The sequence below is a fragment of the Nyctibius grandis genome, chromosome 8, assembly GCF_013368605.1.
Source record: "Nyctibius grandis isolate bNycGra1 chromosome 8, bNycGra1.pri, whole genome shotgun sequence".
NCBI lineage: Eukaryota > Metazoa > Chordata > Aves > Nyctibiiformes > Nyctibiidae > Nyctibius > Nyctibius grandis.
In genome coordinates this window covers 31,600,991-31,614,380 of record NC_090665.1, presented here as the reverse complement: position 1 = coordinate 31,614,380, position 13,390 = coordinate 31,600,991, and the positions used below count along the sequence as shown (strand labels likewise).

Sequence of the window (13,390 nt, the reverse complement as noted above, 5' to 3'; positions counted from 1 at the left end):
TATGCAAATGTGCACTTTGCAGTTGGTTCCTTCTGGTCTCTCAAGAGGTACAAGCTCCAGCTGTAGCCCACTTCATCGCATCCCTGGGCACCCTTTAGTAACCAAGAAGTTACAATTTCCCACTATACCGTGTCCCCACAGGGAGAGCACTCTTCTGCCCGTTTTCAACAAAATCTGTGATTACCTTGTGAGATCCGCCCCTCACACCAAATTTTTCTATGGCTTGCCAATGGATTTAAAGGCTCCTGGGCGATGAGAGAAGCACTGACAAATACATAGCAGAATTGCAAAAGGCTGGGTAGTTTTCATAAGAAACTATGTTACCAAAAAACACCCCCCAGAGAACCCATTGCACCTACACTTTTTACAGGCTTCCACAGTGCACTCATCAGGCTGATAACCCAGTGCCTGCCAAACTAAGAAAGGCTTTATAAAACAAAAAACTAAAACAAAACAAATATAAAAATCTCTGTTCCTCATTCCCAGCCCCACAAAAAAAAAAGGGTAATTTTTCTATTCGTTTTGTGACAGTTGAACTGAAGAAGACCTGACATTTTTGATTAAGGGCAGCCAATGAGATGCCTACTGAAAAAATAGTAAATACTTTTTCATCATATGCTAGACATTTCAGACCGTGTATATACCGAAAATGAACACAACAGCTGAAGTTTCATAGATGCACACAATATACATTGAGCTGAACACACCACAAACCCAACAAAGCTGCTATTGAAGTCAGTGGAAAGTCTTTGATTATGGCTGAGTATCTGCCTTTATTTAAATCACTTTAAAAGACTCCACTTAAATGTTCTTTCAGCACAGATTTAGACCCTCTTTTTCTAAGCTTCCGCCTGCTGGATCATCATCTTTGTGCTCTCACTACAAATTCTGCTAATTGTGTACACGCATGTTGCTCCCACAGGATGCAGTACTAACGATTTGTGTGTGTAATACTGTAAGACCATGAACTAAGAAGCTCAGCTGTCGTGGCATGCAATGTTTTCTTTTCACGTCGGCACTCTGTTTTGATGTGTTTTGAGAGTAAACAACAGTACTGCACAACTTAACATCAAAAATTTTCTTCTTGTGCTGTTGCTTTCAGAGCAGCTAAAGTTCTTGCCAGTCCCTCTGAGTGCAACGTACATAAATAAGTAATTGGACTGTACTGAAGTACTACCATAGTCAGCTACACTTGCATTCTGTACAGCAGTCCCCCCTCAGTGAAGCATTAAGGATGTATTTACAGGGGTAAAAGAATCTGAACTTACATATTTGTTTATAGAGGTCATGGCAGGGATCCAAAGGTATTCACATTAATTTACAACACATTTAGGTAAATGAACTGCATTTGAAGACAGCCAATTCTGTAAAGGTCTCTTGTAGATCTAAATCTGTTTCTTATTTCCTTAGCCCACCCCGCCACCTTTTTTAAGTCTACTTCATGGTTGTGAAAGGTGATGGAGAGAGTGGTTGGGCATGGGAGTGGTTTACTCATATGACACACAAAGCATAGGTGGACGGTATCCACACAAATTGCACATGCTTCTTTGTAGTCTTTCTGGTCACAATTCAGAAATAACTTTATTCGTCAAATTAATGCAGAACAATCCCATTTGGAGACACATTTGTAGCCAGGGATCTGGACAAAAAGTAATTTCCCCTTTACCTCTCTTTCATGATGGCCAAGACCCTCTTCGGGATTTCTGAGATTGAGGACGTGCATCTCTTGCGGCAGGCCTGTTGTGCCTCGGCTTGCACAGCCCGATAAGACTGTAAAACTCTCCAATAAGGCATGGACTGGATGCGAATTGTTAACAGGCGATAAGACGCATTCACTTCTAGGCACAGGACCTGCAGAGTAAGACACAGATGCACATCACTTCGAGAAAAAAGCAATACACAGGTTACACCTCTCAATGATCATCCTTTTCATCACCAAACGCACGGGAACACAAGCAGAGACTTCATGTTCATTATCCACAAAATGAAGACATTTATTTCCATTGTCCTTTTATGTTTTCCTGAATATGCTAACTTGCTCGTTCATTTCTCTCTGGAAGTGTAAATTTAAAGTATGAATTCCAAAATTGACAGTAGTCTTGTCTCTACCAGGGAGGAAACCAAGGATAACAGAGGAAAAAAGCCAAAAAAACCCAAAGGAGAAAAAACAAAGCAGTGATAGCAGTAGGAGGAATTGGTTTGTCTTAGATGTGAATTATTTGTTTATGTCAAACATTGTTATCTCCAAACATTGAAAAATGCAATCATGTATATACAACAATGAAAAGTTAATCTCTAGTATAAAGTAATTACATCAGGAAGGATTTGGGTGAGTTGGATTTGTTGCTTTTGAAGCAGTGCTGATTTATAGTGAACGTTGTTCAAATACATTGTACAAACCAGCAGGCATCTGTCACATGATAAAATGAAATGTTTGTTTACTGAGTCTATTTTGTATCTGACAGCAATTATCTACACTGATAACAGATATCTAGTCCAAAACAGAGTGTACGCCCTTTTAAATAATCACCACAGCATGATGTAGTGCCATACTCTTATATAGTATGTGAGACAGTGTGATGTGATACAGCAAGATAGCACAAAAGCTGAAACATACGGAGCAGTTTACATTTAAACTATATCTCAGGAAACTAAAGCAAGACAAATATTTATGAAAAGCAGCCCTGCTTTTCCAAAATGGCTCAAACCCACCCCTGACAGTAACAGATACAGTATGTTTTTGATTCAGAAGGTTACAGGAGAACGTAATTGACTTAACCCCTAATTTGCACCAAAGTCACTCAGATAAGAATTAGACTCACATGAACCAGTCAGTTCAGAGGCTGCAAAGCATAAAAGAGAAATATAAGCTAGAAGCGTGATTTTTTTTTTCCAGATAGTGTACATCTGCAATTGAAGTAAAATGCTTCTTTCAAAAAAATGAAAGAAAATCCTCAAGTGACCAAATGGCAGAGCTCCGTCTGTTTTTGTGTAGACTACACCCAGCTATTGCAGCACTATAGATCTTTTGACTTTAGTGTACACATACATTTAATTATATTAGCACTGACCTACACTTCGCTGGTTAAAAAGGTAGTTCACTCAAGATACAGTTAGCAGCTGACCATGTAGAAGTCAGAGAGTCCATTTTAAAACAGACTTTATCTGGAAAAAACAAAGCCCTGAGCACAGGGAGATTTCCGCAGTGCCTCGGGCCATGCGTGCCTTGTCCTGCCAAAGGGGCCGCTCCTGAAACCCACCGGTGCATAGTACATATCCTGCCAGCTCCCATGGAACAGGAATATTTGTTAAAGGCGATGCTCAAAGCATACATTACGCATGCCTGTGCTTGGAGTACAGAGGATAAACGAACTTTCTGCTCTCTATATGAGGAGTTTGGTAGTAGCACTGACCACAAGCTTCGAGGATTTGAGGTTTATTTGGGTTTTTTTTAATTCCTTTTTAAGAATACACATAGAAAACGGGACCAGTCCAAGCCATGACATACAGTTAAAAAAAAACAAAAACAAGAAACCACACACTATGGAAATGTTGCCCTTTGTAACAGTTGAAGAAATATTTACAATAACAGAACCAGCAGAGAGGCCTCATTTTCCTCATGTACAAGTGCAGATCAGAGAACCTGCTAATCAATTAGCCCAGCCACTGATGTGTAAGTCCTGCAGCAGACTATGTTATACAACCTGCACAAAAAGCATTTCTAAACTCCACAAGCATTTCTTGGGCTGGGAAATAAACTGAGAGCCAAGGAGTGCTTGTTCATTGAATTGTTTCTTGCAGACCAGAATGGAGGTGACATTTGTTAAGATGCTTCTATCACACACACAAATGAAGAACAAGGTGCAAGACTTAGAACAAGACAGAAATGGAGCTGCTGACAAAAGCATGCACTTTCCTTAGCAAAGGTTCAAGAGAAAGAGATAATACCTCCCTCTCAGCAGATGGATTCCCTTCTGAATACCTATTTCCATGCAGTACCTCTACCAATCCTCCCCTCTAGCCTTCATCTAGTCTTTATTCTGTACAAATTTGCCACATTAGAGGAGAAGACATCTGAATTTTGCCCCCACTTCCTACAAGGACTCATCCACATGAAGAAGATAGCGACCGGTACGTTCAGGGTGGCTGTAACTGCCTCCCTCGCTGGCACCTCAAGTGCACATTAAGCAAGCCCTTCTTTCAAGGCCCTCTGTTCTGCTCAACATGCAAGATGGAAATACTCCCAGAGGGAGCAGAAGTTCACATCCTGGATAGCCATGCGCAGCCAAGCTTATCTGCGCAGTGAAGGGCAGAGCAAGGCATGACTGCTCCGCCTGCGCTCCGTCCCAGCTGGACACAGGCCGGAACTCCTGCAGAAACCCTGTCACCCTCCTGGCAGCAAGCCCACCCGGCTGCACCAGTCTTAAGCAGGACTTCTTAAGCAGGGCTTACTGGCATAGGCCCACTCTCACACCAGTACAGCTGCGCGGCGTCCGGACGCATGCTGGCTTGCACCCTGCCAGCCTGGGGCACGCCACTTCTGTCAGCTCTGTTTGGAAGGACGGGGTGCACGCAGCTGCTCTGAGCCGTTCAGTATAAGACACCAATGTTTTTGGGGAGTTACTGCATTTGGTAGAGTTGCTTTCAGACCAATCTCATGAGCAACTGAGATACAGCCCTTGAAATCTGAACCGAAGATCAGAGTGTCTGCTGGAGGCTGGCTCCACTGCGTTCAGACCACGTACACCGTAAGACTGCCCACATACAAGGAATGATGGTGGGGTAACAGAGGCGTTACTCCAGATGTTGCGTTTTTGCAGTTTCGCACAGGTGCCTGTGTAGTTATGTCCCGGGCCTATACTACCCTTGCTAGGAACTCAAGACTCTCATGAACATTATTTCTCTTAAATGCACTGGCAGTACCAAACAGCAATCTTCATGCACTGAAATTCGCATATTTGCCCAACCACCAAACTGGGTGTAACACCATGCCCAGCGCACACTTGCATGGCTGGAGGTAGTGCCAAGCAAAAGGAAAACTTATTTCTAGATCACAAAGTCCACCGATGCTCAGCCTGTACATGGCACAAGACAGTTCTTTCTGCCACTTTCTCTCCATTTATGCTGTATTTTAGTCTATTCTTACACTGCACATACCCTAGCACTACCTGAACTATTCGCTAAACATTCATTAACAACTTTTCTTTCCAGCACTTCCTACCACACCTGTAGATCTGTCCCCAAAGACAGGCAGGTGCCACTCGGAGGCACTCTCACTCCAGTGGGAGCACCAAGAGTGCTCCTCTTTCCAAATTAACTGCTCTCGCTCTTCCTGGCTCCCTCACAGACCCCTCCTGCTTATCTTCCTTCCTTCCTTCCTGCCACCTTCCTCTGACTGGAAAGCTAGTTACTTCCCTTAGGTAGTTTAAATCCTTCGAAGCACATATTTACCACCCTGATAAAACAAACAGAAAGGCCTTTCCATTACACTACTAATCTGATCATTTATCACCTCCACACTGCTTGTTTGTATTTGAAACCAACATGAAACCACAGCCTCATCCTGCCTGGGCTTTACTGTTCTGCTGCTCTGCCATGCACAAACACCAGGACAGGGTGCTGCCAGCATCCCACTCCAGCCTCACATCCCATTCCTGCGGACCTCACATCAAGATTGCCTCATCAGCTCCAAACACATACAGGTAGTCTCTTGTATCTCATCCCCATCAAACTGGCATGTAGAGTCAAAAGTATCTTCCAGTTTATGCATCCTAGTACAGCTACAAGCCTTTAGTCCCTTCTCCGCTGAGAAGGTAAATGCGTACACGCAGCCATCGCTAGGCTTTTGTTTAACTTTGGACCATGTATCCATTTAACTTTGTTAGCAAATCCTGGCTCTTACCACAATCAAATTTCAGTTACTTAATACCTGCAAAGCCTTTTGAAGATGGAAAGCAGGCTAGGCAGTTTTATAAGAACCATTTATTATGCATGTGTTTTATGATAGCAAATATTTAGTGAATTTAGAATTCTAGAGAATTGTTTAGTATTGAATTATTTTCCACTTTCAATTAATAAGAATATTTTAAAGAAAACCTTAATGCAGACCCAACCTTGTTTGACTAACATCTGGAACATATTCAACACAATTTCAACATTCTTGTTTCCCATATCATCCACGCTACTAATGAGTAACATGTGTTCTGCTGTAAGAAAGTAGCAGAAATGGGAGTAAGACACTAAAGGGGATAATACAACAACCCAAGACCAACTCATAACTGTGATGGATTTTATTCGGATAATAAAGGCTAACATATTTTCTGTTGTATTTCCATGGAGATTTCTACAGTGTTGTCAGCTGAAAAGTGTGACCAGCTCCTGCAAATTGTGTGAATCTGTGCTGCCGGCTCCACAGCACATTAGCATGGTTCCCGTAAGCCACGCCAGAAGATATAAGCCACACCAATGGGATATAACACTCCTTAGAAGGACAGATTTATTCTAATTGATTTCTGAATGAGGGAATGACACAAATCTAGTCATTATACATAAGGACAAAAAATTCAAAATTCAGACTTGAGGAACACCAGGGATCTCTGTGCTGTCAGGTACAAAGTAATATAAATTACTGCAGATCCTGCTAGAATTCATCATTTCATATGCTGAAAAGCAAGTCTTAGATGAGGCTAACTATCCAAGCAGAGACTTCAGTATGCCCAAATGACAGACTTTCACAAAAGTTCTTTTGGAGAAGGTTAAATTAAGGACATTTTTTTACATCAGCTAGTGACAATGATGACTGGAACAAGAAGGAAGAAAATAGACAGGATCCTCAAACCTACTTCTGAATGACATGAGGGTTCTGTAAAAACAAGAGAAGGGGAAGCCATTTTCTCTTGAACTTACAAGCTTAAGATTCATTGCTGAGTACGTGAGAAGACTTAGTAATAACTTCTTCCTATAACCTTCACCACTTATTTCTAAAGATACAAGTGCATGGGCAAAGGGCCACTGTTCCACGTGGAGTCATTGTTACCACCTACTCAACCTTCCTCTCATAAAGGATTTCTCACTAAGGTAAAAATTTATACCAAAACGTTATACTCAAGGATTGAGGCAAATAAGAATCTAAAGAGATAAGTGATGCCTGTCACTCAAAGAGAAAATATAAGTCATTACTACTAGTATGGGTGCCTCTGTAACAACAACTACTAAATTCCCTCCTGCACACCCATTCACAGAAGACCACCTGGGAAGCCAAATTCCTGGTGATTCAAATGATGTAGAGGATAATGCACAACCTCCACTATTAATACAAAGAGCAGCTTTTACTACAGATGACCATGAAAAAACAGCTTCACACTCCTAAGCAAGCACTTGATTAAGACATCCCTGCTCAGGATCAGTCAATTCTGGCATGCAGCCTTAAGCTCTGAGAGATGGAAAAGACAAGATGAGATAGACGGTAGGAAATATCACAGCTGCTTTGTGATGAGAGGCAGTGGCATAGAGGAAACTGCAGCATTTCTCCTCATGGAAAAGGAAAAGCATTTCCACCACTACCACCAACAGCAAGGAGCTGGACTGTCCAATACTCTTCCTGGATTACACGATTTTCCTCTCTGAATAAGTGTGACCACCATAAGAAAGATGCAGGGGAGAGAAGCAAGATATTGAAAGGAAGATTTGTACCTTGGACCTTCATACTGGCCAGTAGGAAGATTAAAGTAGACGACTACTGTCCAAAGCATTTTATGTTTGTATAAACCTACTGCTAATTTACTTTTCTGTCTTCCAGACTGTTTTGCTGAGGAGAGGAGAGCGTGATGGTTTTCTTGTTCTATATGGCTCACGGCAGCAGTTCTAACTCTGACGAAACACAGCACATGTAACACAGAATGATACTGCTGCTCATCTGCCACGATTTTGGTAAGGAGAAGGAAGAAATTCAATGACGAAATTTTGATGTGTTTCAATATCACTTTTCTGCCTTAGTACATGGTCAGAAACGCATAGGAGTAACAAAGGTTGTAGATTTGTTCTGACAAAAAAAAAAAGCCATTCCTGGATACTTTAAAATTTATTTCTTAAATATTTAAGTGTGGGGTGGGGTTTCATTGCACCATAACCACTGGCCAGGATCAATGAATTTAGAGAAGATTCTACTTAGCAGAAGGAACAGCAGACCCCTTGTGAACTGCAACTGAAGCAGGACTTAAATTATGTAAATGTTCATGAAAGCCCTTGAACGCATTTCAGGGCTTCAGCAGACATGGACAGAAGGAGCAAAAAAAGTCCAAGAGAAAATGATATGCACAGAAAATCAAGTGGGGGCATATGACAAAAAGGAGACAGAAGCGTTGTACTGAAAACACAAGCACAGCAGAGCTGTTGTACACAGGGCTGGGTAAATTTCCCTTCATATCCTTAATTTTCAGGGAGTTCTTTTACCGCCACATCTAGCACAGGCTTTTTGTCAGCAAGAAAATATTTTTCATGGTGAAACTACTTTTGACTGAATTACCATAGGGGCAAGGGGCAGAGGTTTAAAATTACAGGTGAAAAGATTCACAGACATGAACTGATTTTGGCTATTTTGAAAAACCAAACCAAACCAACAAAACTCCCAAAATCTCACACTCCACATATCACAGAATGTTAGGGATTGGAAGGGACCTCTAAAGATCATCTAGTCCAATCCCCCTGCCGGAGCAGGATTGCCTAGATCATGTCACACAGGAATGCGTCCAGGCGGGTTTTGAATGTCTCCAGAGAAGGAGACTCCACAACCTCTCTGGGCAGCCTGTTCCAGTGTTCGGTCACCCTCACCGTAAAGAAGTTTTTCCTCATATTTATGTGGAACCTCCTGTGTTTCAGCTTGCACCCATTGCCCCTTGTCCTGTCAAGGGATGTCACTGAGAAGAGCCTGGCTCCATCCTCATGACACTTGCCCTTTACATATTTATAAACATTAATGAGGTCACCCCTCAGTCTCCTCTTCTCTAAGCTAGAGAGACCCAGCTCCCTCAGCCTCTCCTCATAAGGGAGATGTTCCACTCCCTTAATCATCTTCGTGGCTCTGCGCTGGACTCTCTCTAGCAGTTCCCTGTCCTTCTTGAACTGAGGGGCCCAGAACTGGACACAATATTCCAGATGCGGCCTCACCAGGGCAGAGTAGAGGGGGAGGAGAACCTCTCTCGACCTGCTAACCACACCCCTTCTAATCCACCCCAGGATGCCATTGGCCTTCTTGGCCACAAGGGCACACTGCTGGCTCATGGTCATCCTGCTGTCCACTAGGACCCCCAGGTCCCTTTCCCCTACGCTGGTCTCCAACAGGTCTGCCCCCAACTTGTACTGGTACATGGGGTTGTTCTTGCCCAGATGCAGGACTCTACACTTGCCCTTGTTATATTTCATTAAATTTCTCCCCGCCCAACTCTCCAGCCTGTCCAGGTCTCTCTGAATGGCTGCGCAGCCTTCTGGTGTGTCAGCCACTCCTCCCAGTTTTGTGTCATCAGTGAACTTGCTGACAGTGCACTCTATTCCCTCATCCAAGTCATTAATGAATATATTGAATAGTACTGGTTCCAGTACCAACCCTTGAGGGACTCCACTAGACACATATATATCCATTTGAAATGAGTGAGCTATAAAACTTAAACTGAGAAGAAGAAAAATATATCCTCAAGAAATATTCAGTACATATGGCAAGATTTGGTTGTAGAAGGAGTTAAAACATACGAGCTGTACTAACTAAAAACATGTGCTTATGCAAAAACACAGCAGAGGTTCCCCATTCCAGTGCTTAAAGCCCACTAATCTTCAGCAACTCCACTTCATGACACCATCCCTGCTCTTTCCCCCTTTTCCAAGGGAAAAAGAAAAAAAACCTATCGCCTGGAACTATGCATTAACCTACATATTTCACCTTTACACTGGTTTCTACTGTTAATGCTACATGCAATCAGACCCCTGCTCTATGTGCTCTCAGTCCCCAACCATCAACCCCCAATTAATTCCCATTCCCATCATCAACTCTGCCCAGATCTATTTGATGTATAGGCAAAACTATTCAGATGTTTCAATATATTAGATTACACTTAATCTGCAATGTCTTTTGATCCCCTATTTTCTGCAGTCTTTCTAGATATTTCTGTTATGCATAGTAAAGTCTACCTAGCATCTTCTGCCTGCCCATTGAGAATCATTCAGACCTACAGATGACATGCCCCATACCTTTTTTGGGTTGCTCTCATGTTTGGTACAAACTCCTGATGCTGGTTTCTCCTTCTGAGCACAATAACCTTTTATGCCCCTCTGGAGGATGTGTTGCAAAATATCCATTCCCACTGCTCCCAGTTACTGGTAAAAGCACAAGGTTTATCTCATCTGTTTAGCAGAGATGATCTGACCTCAAGTGTTGCCTGCACAATCTCACTTTTTTTTTCCATCCAGGAAAAAATTTCAAATTACATTCTGAAAGCAGAAATGCTTTCTTCTACTTTCTTAAAAATAAGCTTCTACTGATATTTTGTCTTTACTAGGATGTAAAGTTGATGTAAGTTCAGTTGGAAAAGTTAACCACCAAATAAAACTCAACTTCTGTAGCAACGTATTGCTACTTAGAAATGATGACCGATACCTAAACTATCCATTGTATGAAAAAATGTAAATGACAAAGTCAAATTCATTCATTATACAGCAGAACTCATTTCAATACCTAAGCAAGCAATGAAAAGCTAGGCAATGTGAATCAGTTAGTATCTTGTTTAACAAAAGAAACTCCAGCTGTCTTGTGTAGATACCTATTAAGCTAATTAAACAGAAAAGGCAATAAATGAAAAACCTGCTTGGTTTAACATCTGCTGAGCACAACTTTAAGGCATCACTACACATGAGGCATAATCTTAGGAAACAAATGTCTCTATCTGGAAAACAATGAAGTCTTTCAAAGCAGATGTACTGTACCACAGAGCTATATTTTATATAACCTCTGCTGTACTTCTTTCTGACCAGCAGTACTGTCAGAGCCCTACCTTCTCTTGAGGTTTGCAGAAAAACATTGCTTACAGGAACTCTTCTCTAGTACTTTTCCATGCCTAAATGTGCACACTCATCCATACATGCTCTCTCTCCCCCCATCCCTTCTCCCAAGTGAGTATTTGGAAAACACTTCACGAACATAAGAGCATCTTTTCAATCTGTATAAACAGACCAGCATGAATGTGTTGACTTTCATCTAAACAAACCCATAAAGCACAACTTCTGTTTTCCACACCAAAGAACTGAAAACAAAGTAGTCCACCAATGTTTCAGAAAGGGCTGCTGAGTTTCTCCCGTTGCTATCCTCAACTTATACAAAACAGAGAAGTTTCCAGCAATTGGTCTAAAATTCAAATATAGGTGATCCTCTTGCATAAATCTCAGGTCCCACAGAGCATCCATCCTTTTTTAAACAGCAGCCAACATTACTCAGACTGAGGGCTTCCCCCTCAGACACGGTTATATCTCAGAAATGCCTGACTTCCATCACAAACTTGTATCAAGACTGTAAAAGATAGAGAACTATTCCAGATAACAAGCAGTACCTAAAATGCAAGTAATCATTATGCCTTAACAGGCTTAAGGGAAGAACCAAACGTAGCATTCAGTTTTCATCATTGTTAATAGATGAAGTTGTCTTCAGCACCGGGACTGTACAAAGAAGAAGAAATGAACAAACACAAACTATTTCTAACATTCCTTCTTCGTTATTCCAAACAACACTCAAACTTTTTGTTGTGCAAGTCTCTTCTCCCCAGAGATAGTCCATAAATTGTCTCAGATTTATCCCTCTTTACTGCAGAAAGAATAGGAAGTTGCATGGAAACAATGAATGGAAGTGCACTTTTTATCAGACAACAACAGGAAGCATTCTGCTTGGTTTACAGGAGAGCTCTCTATTGCGGCCAAAATAGGGAAAAAAAGCCTATAAAAATTAAATGTCTGCCTAGAGCAAAAACAACTAAAACAGGTTTCAAAACCATTGTACTTTTAACAAATCTGTATTGAAACTCCTCAAGCCATACTACCCACACTACTGCTGTTACTGTATTCCTGAAAATGAGTAAATTAAAGATGACAGAGAAGGAAATTCAGACTTCATAAAATCAGTTTCAGGAGGCAAAGATAGAGAACCATGCTTACTTTCACGATCAGCCACACAAGAATTCATGCATCATCAAAGAGCATGCACAAAAACACACGTGTAAATACCGACCAGACCTCAGCAGTCTGTGCTTATCTAAGAAAACAAGTCTTCTAAGTCTCTCTCAGCAAAATGTTACCTATTTAAATTGCAAATGTATATTTTGGTCCTTTGTATACTCACAGGTACTCTTGAAAGGGCTCATATAAGTTGTAATGATTTTCGAACCAACACAGGAAGTGTTGGTATCCCATCTCAGGCACCATCAACAGGTATAGATAAAGGTACCAAAATACACAGTAATGCTAAGATTATAGAGCATATTCACTAGACTGGATGCAGTGGTAGGATTTTTGGTTTAGCTGGATCTTGTTGTTTGGTTGGTTTTTGTTTGGGTTTTTTTCCCCTTTCTTAAAGTGTAGTTCAGAATGATTTAAAAATAAAAAAATCCTATGGCAGTTGCTCAGAAACATAAGCAGCTGTCATATGCTTGATCGCACTGACTTCTATTTGGAGCTACATATGTAGCCATCTTTTGCCCAAAAATAAATGGTGCAATATTGGTTGTCCAAGGAGCACCACCATGCAGTGAAAAGTTTATATCCAAAGTCTTATCTGATGGCTAATGCGAGCAACCTCAAGGAGACAAGGAGAGATTAAAGATGCCTTATGTTAACTGATTCAGTGTGCACATCAACCACAGATTTGATAGCTACTCTTCCAATTTAGAAAATTGTATAATTGCTGTTACTGAAACTATTAGATACTCAACAAACATTTCTAAACTATTACAGTATTACAGACTTCTACAAACCACTAACAGATTTTCCTTTAATTCATAACATTAGCATCATTTTTGATAGGTCTTCCAAGCTCCAAAATAAAAGTGTAACTGGAGTTTTCCTTTTTTATTTCATATCTTTTACTTGGGCCCAGATTTCTTCCTTTTCTTCATATATATAAACACATTGAACTTACAGGGGCTCTGTCTGTGCCTTTTCTTCTCTATGCATTCCTTTCCACAACTCTACTAAACTTCCCTGTAATTTGTTTTCTTTTCTATTCAACACTTATTATTCCATTAAACAGCTCCTACGCAGTCCACTCAGCTTCACCAGCAGTTGTTATTCACTACGCCTACATACAAAGGGTTCTTCTTTCAATAAGATGTCTTGCTTTTATCTGTCAATTTGATTATTG

At 41.1% G+C, this 13,390-nt stretch overlaps 1 protein-coding gene across 4 annotated transcripts in view; it reads right to left on the bottom strand.

Annotated features, from left to right (window-relative positions):
• TGFBR3 (transforming growth factor beta receptor 3) overlaps positions 1-13,390 on the bottom strand; it is a 123,291-nt gene that overhangs the window by 70,097 nt on the left and 39,804 nt on the right. For all 4 annotated transcript variants that reach the window (XM_068406689.1, XM_068406688.1, XM_068406692.1 and 1 more), the window contains one exon: positions 1,667-1,851. In XM_068406689.1, the coding sequence (XP_068262790.1) occupies positions 1,667-1,851 (185 nt within the window). The remainder of the gene's footprint in view (positions 1-1,666; positions 1,852-13,390) is intronic.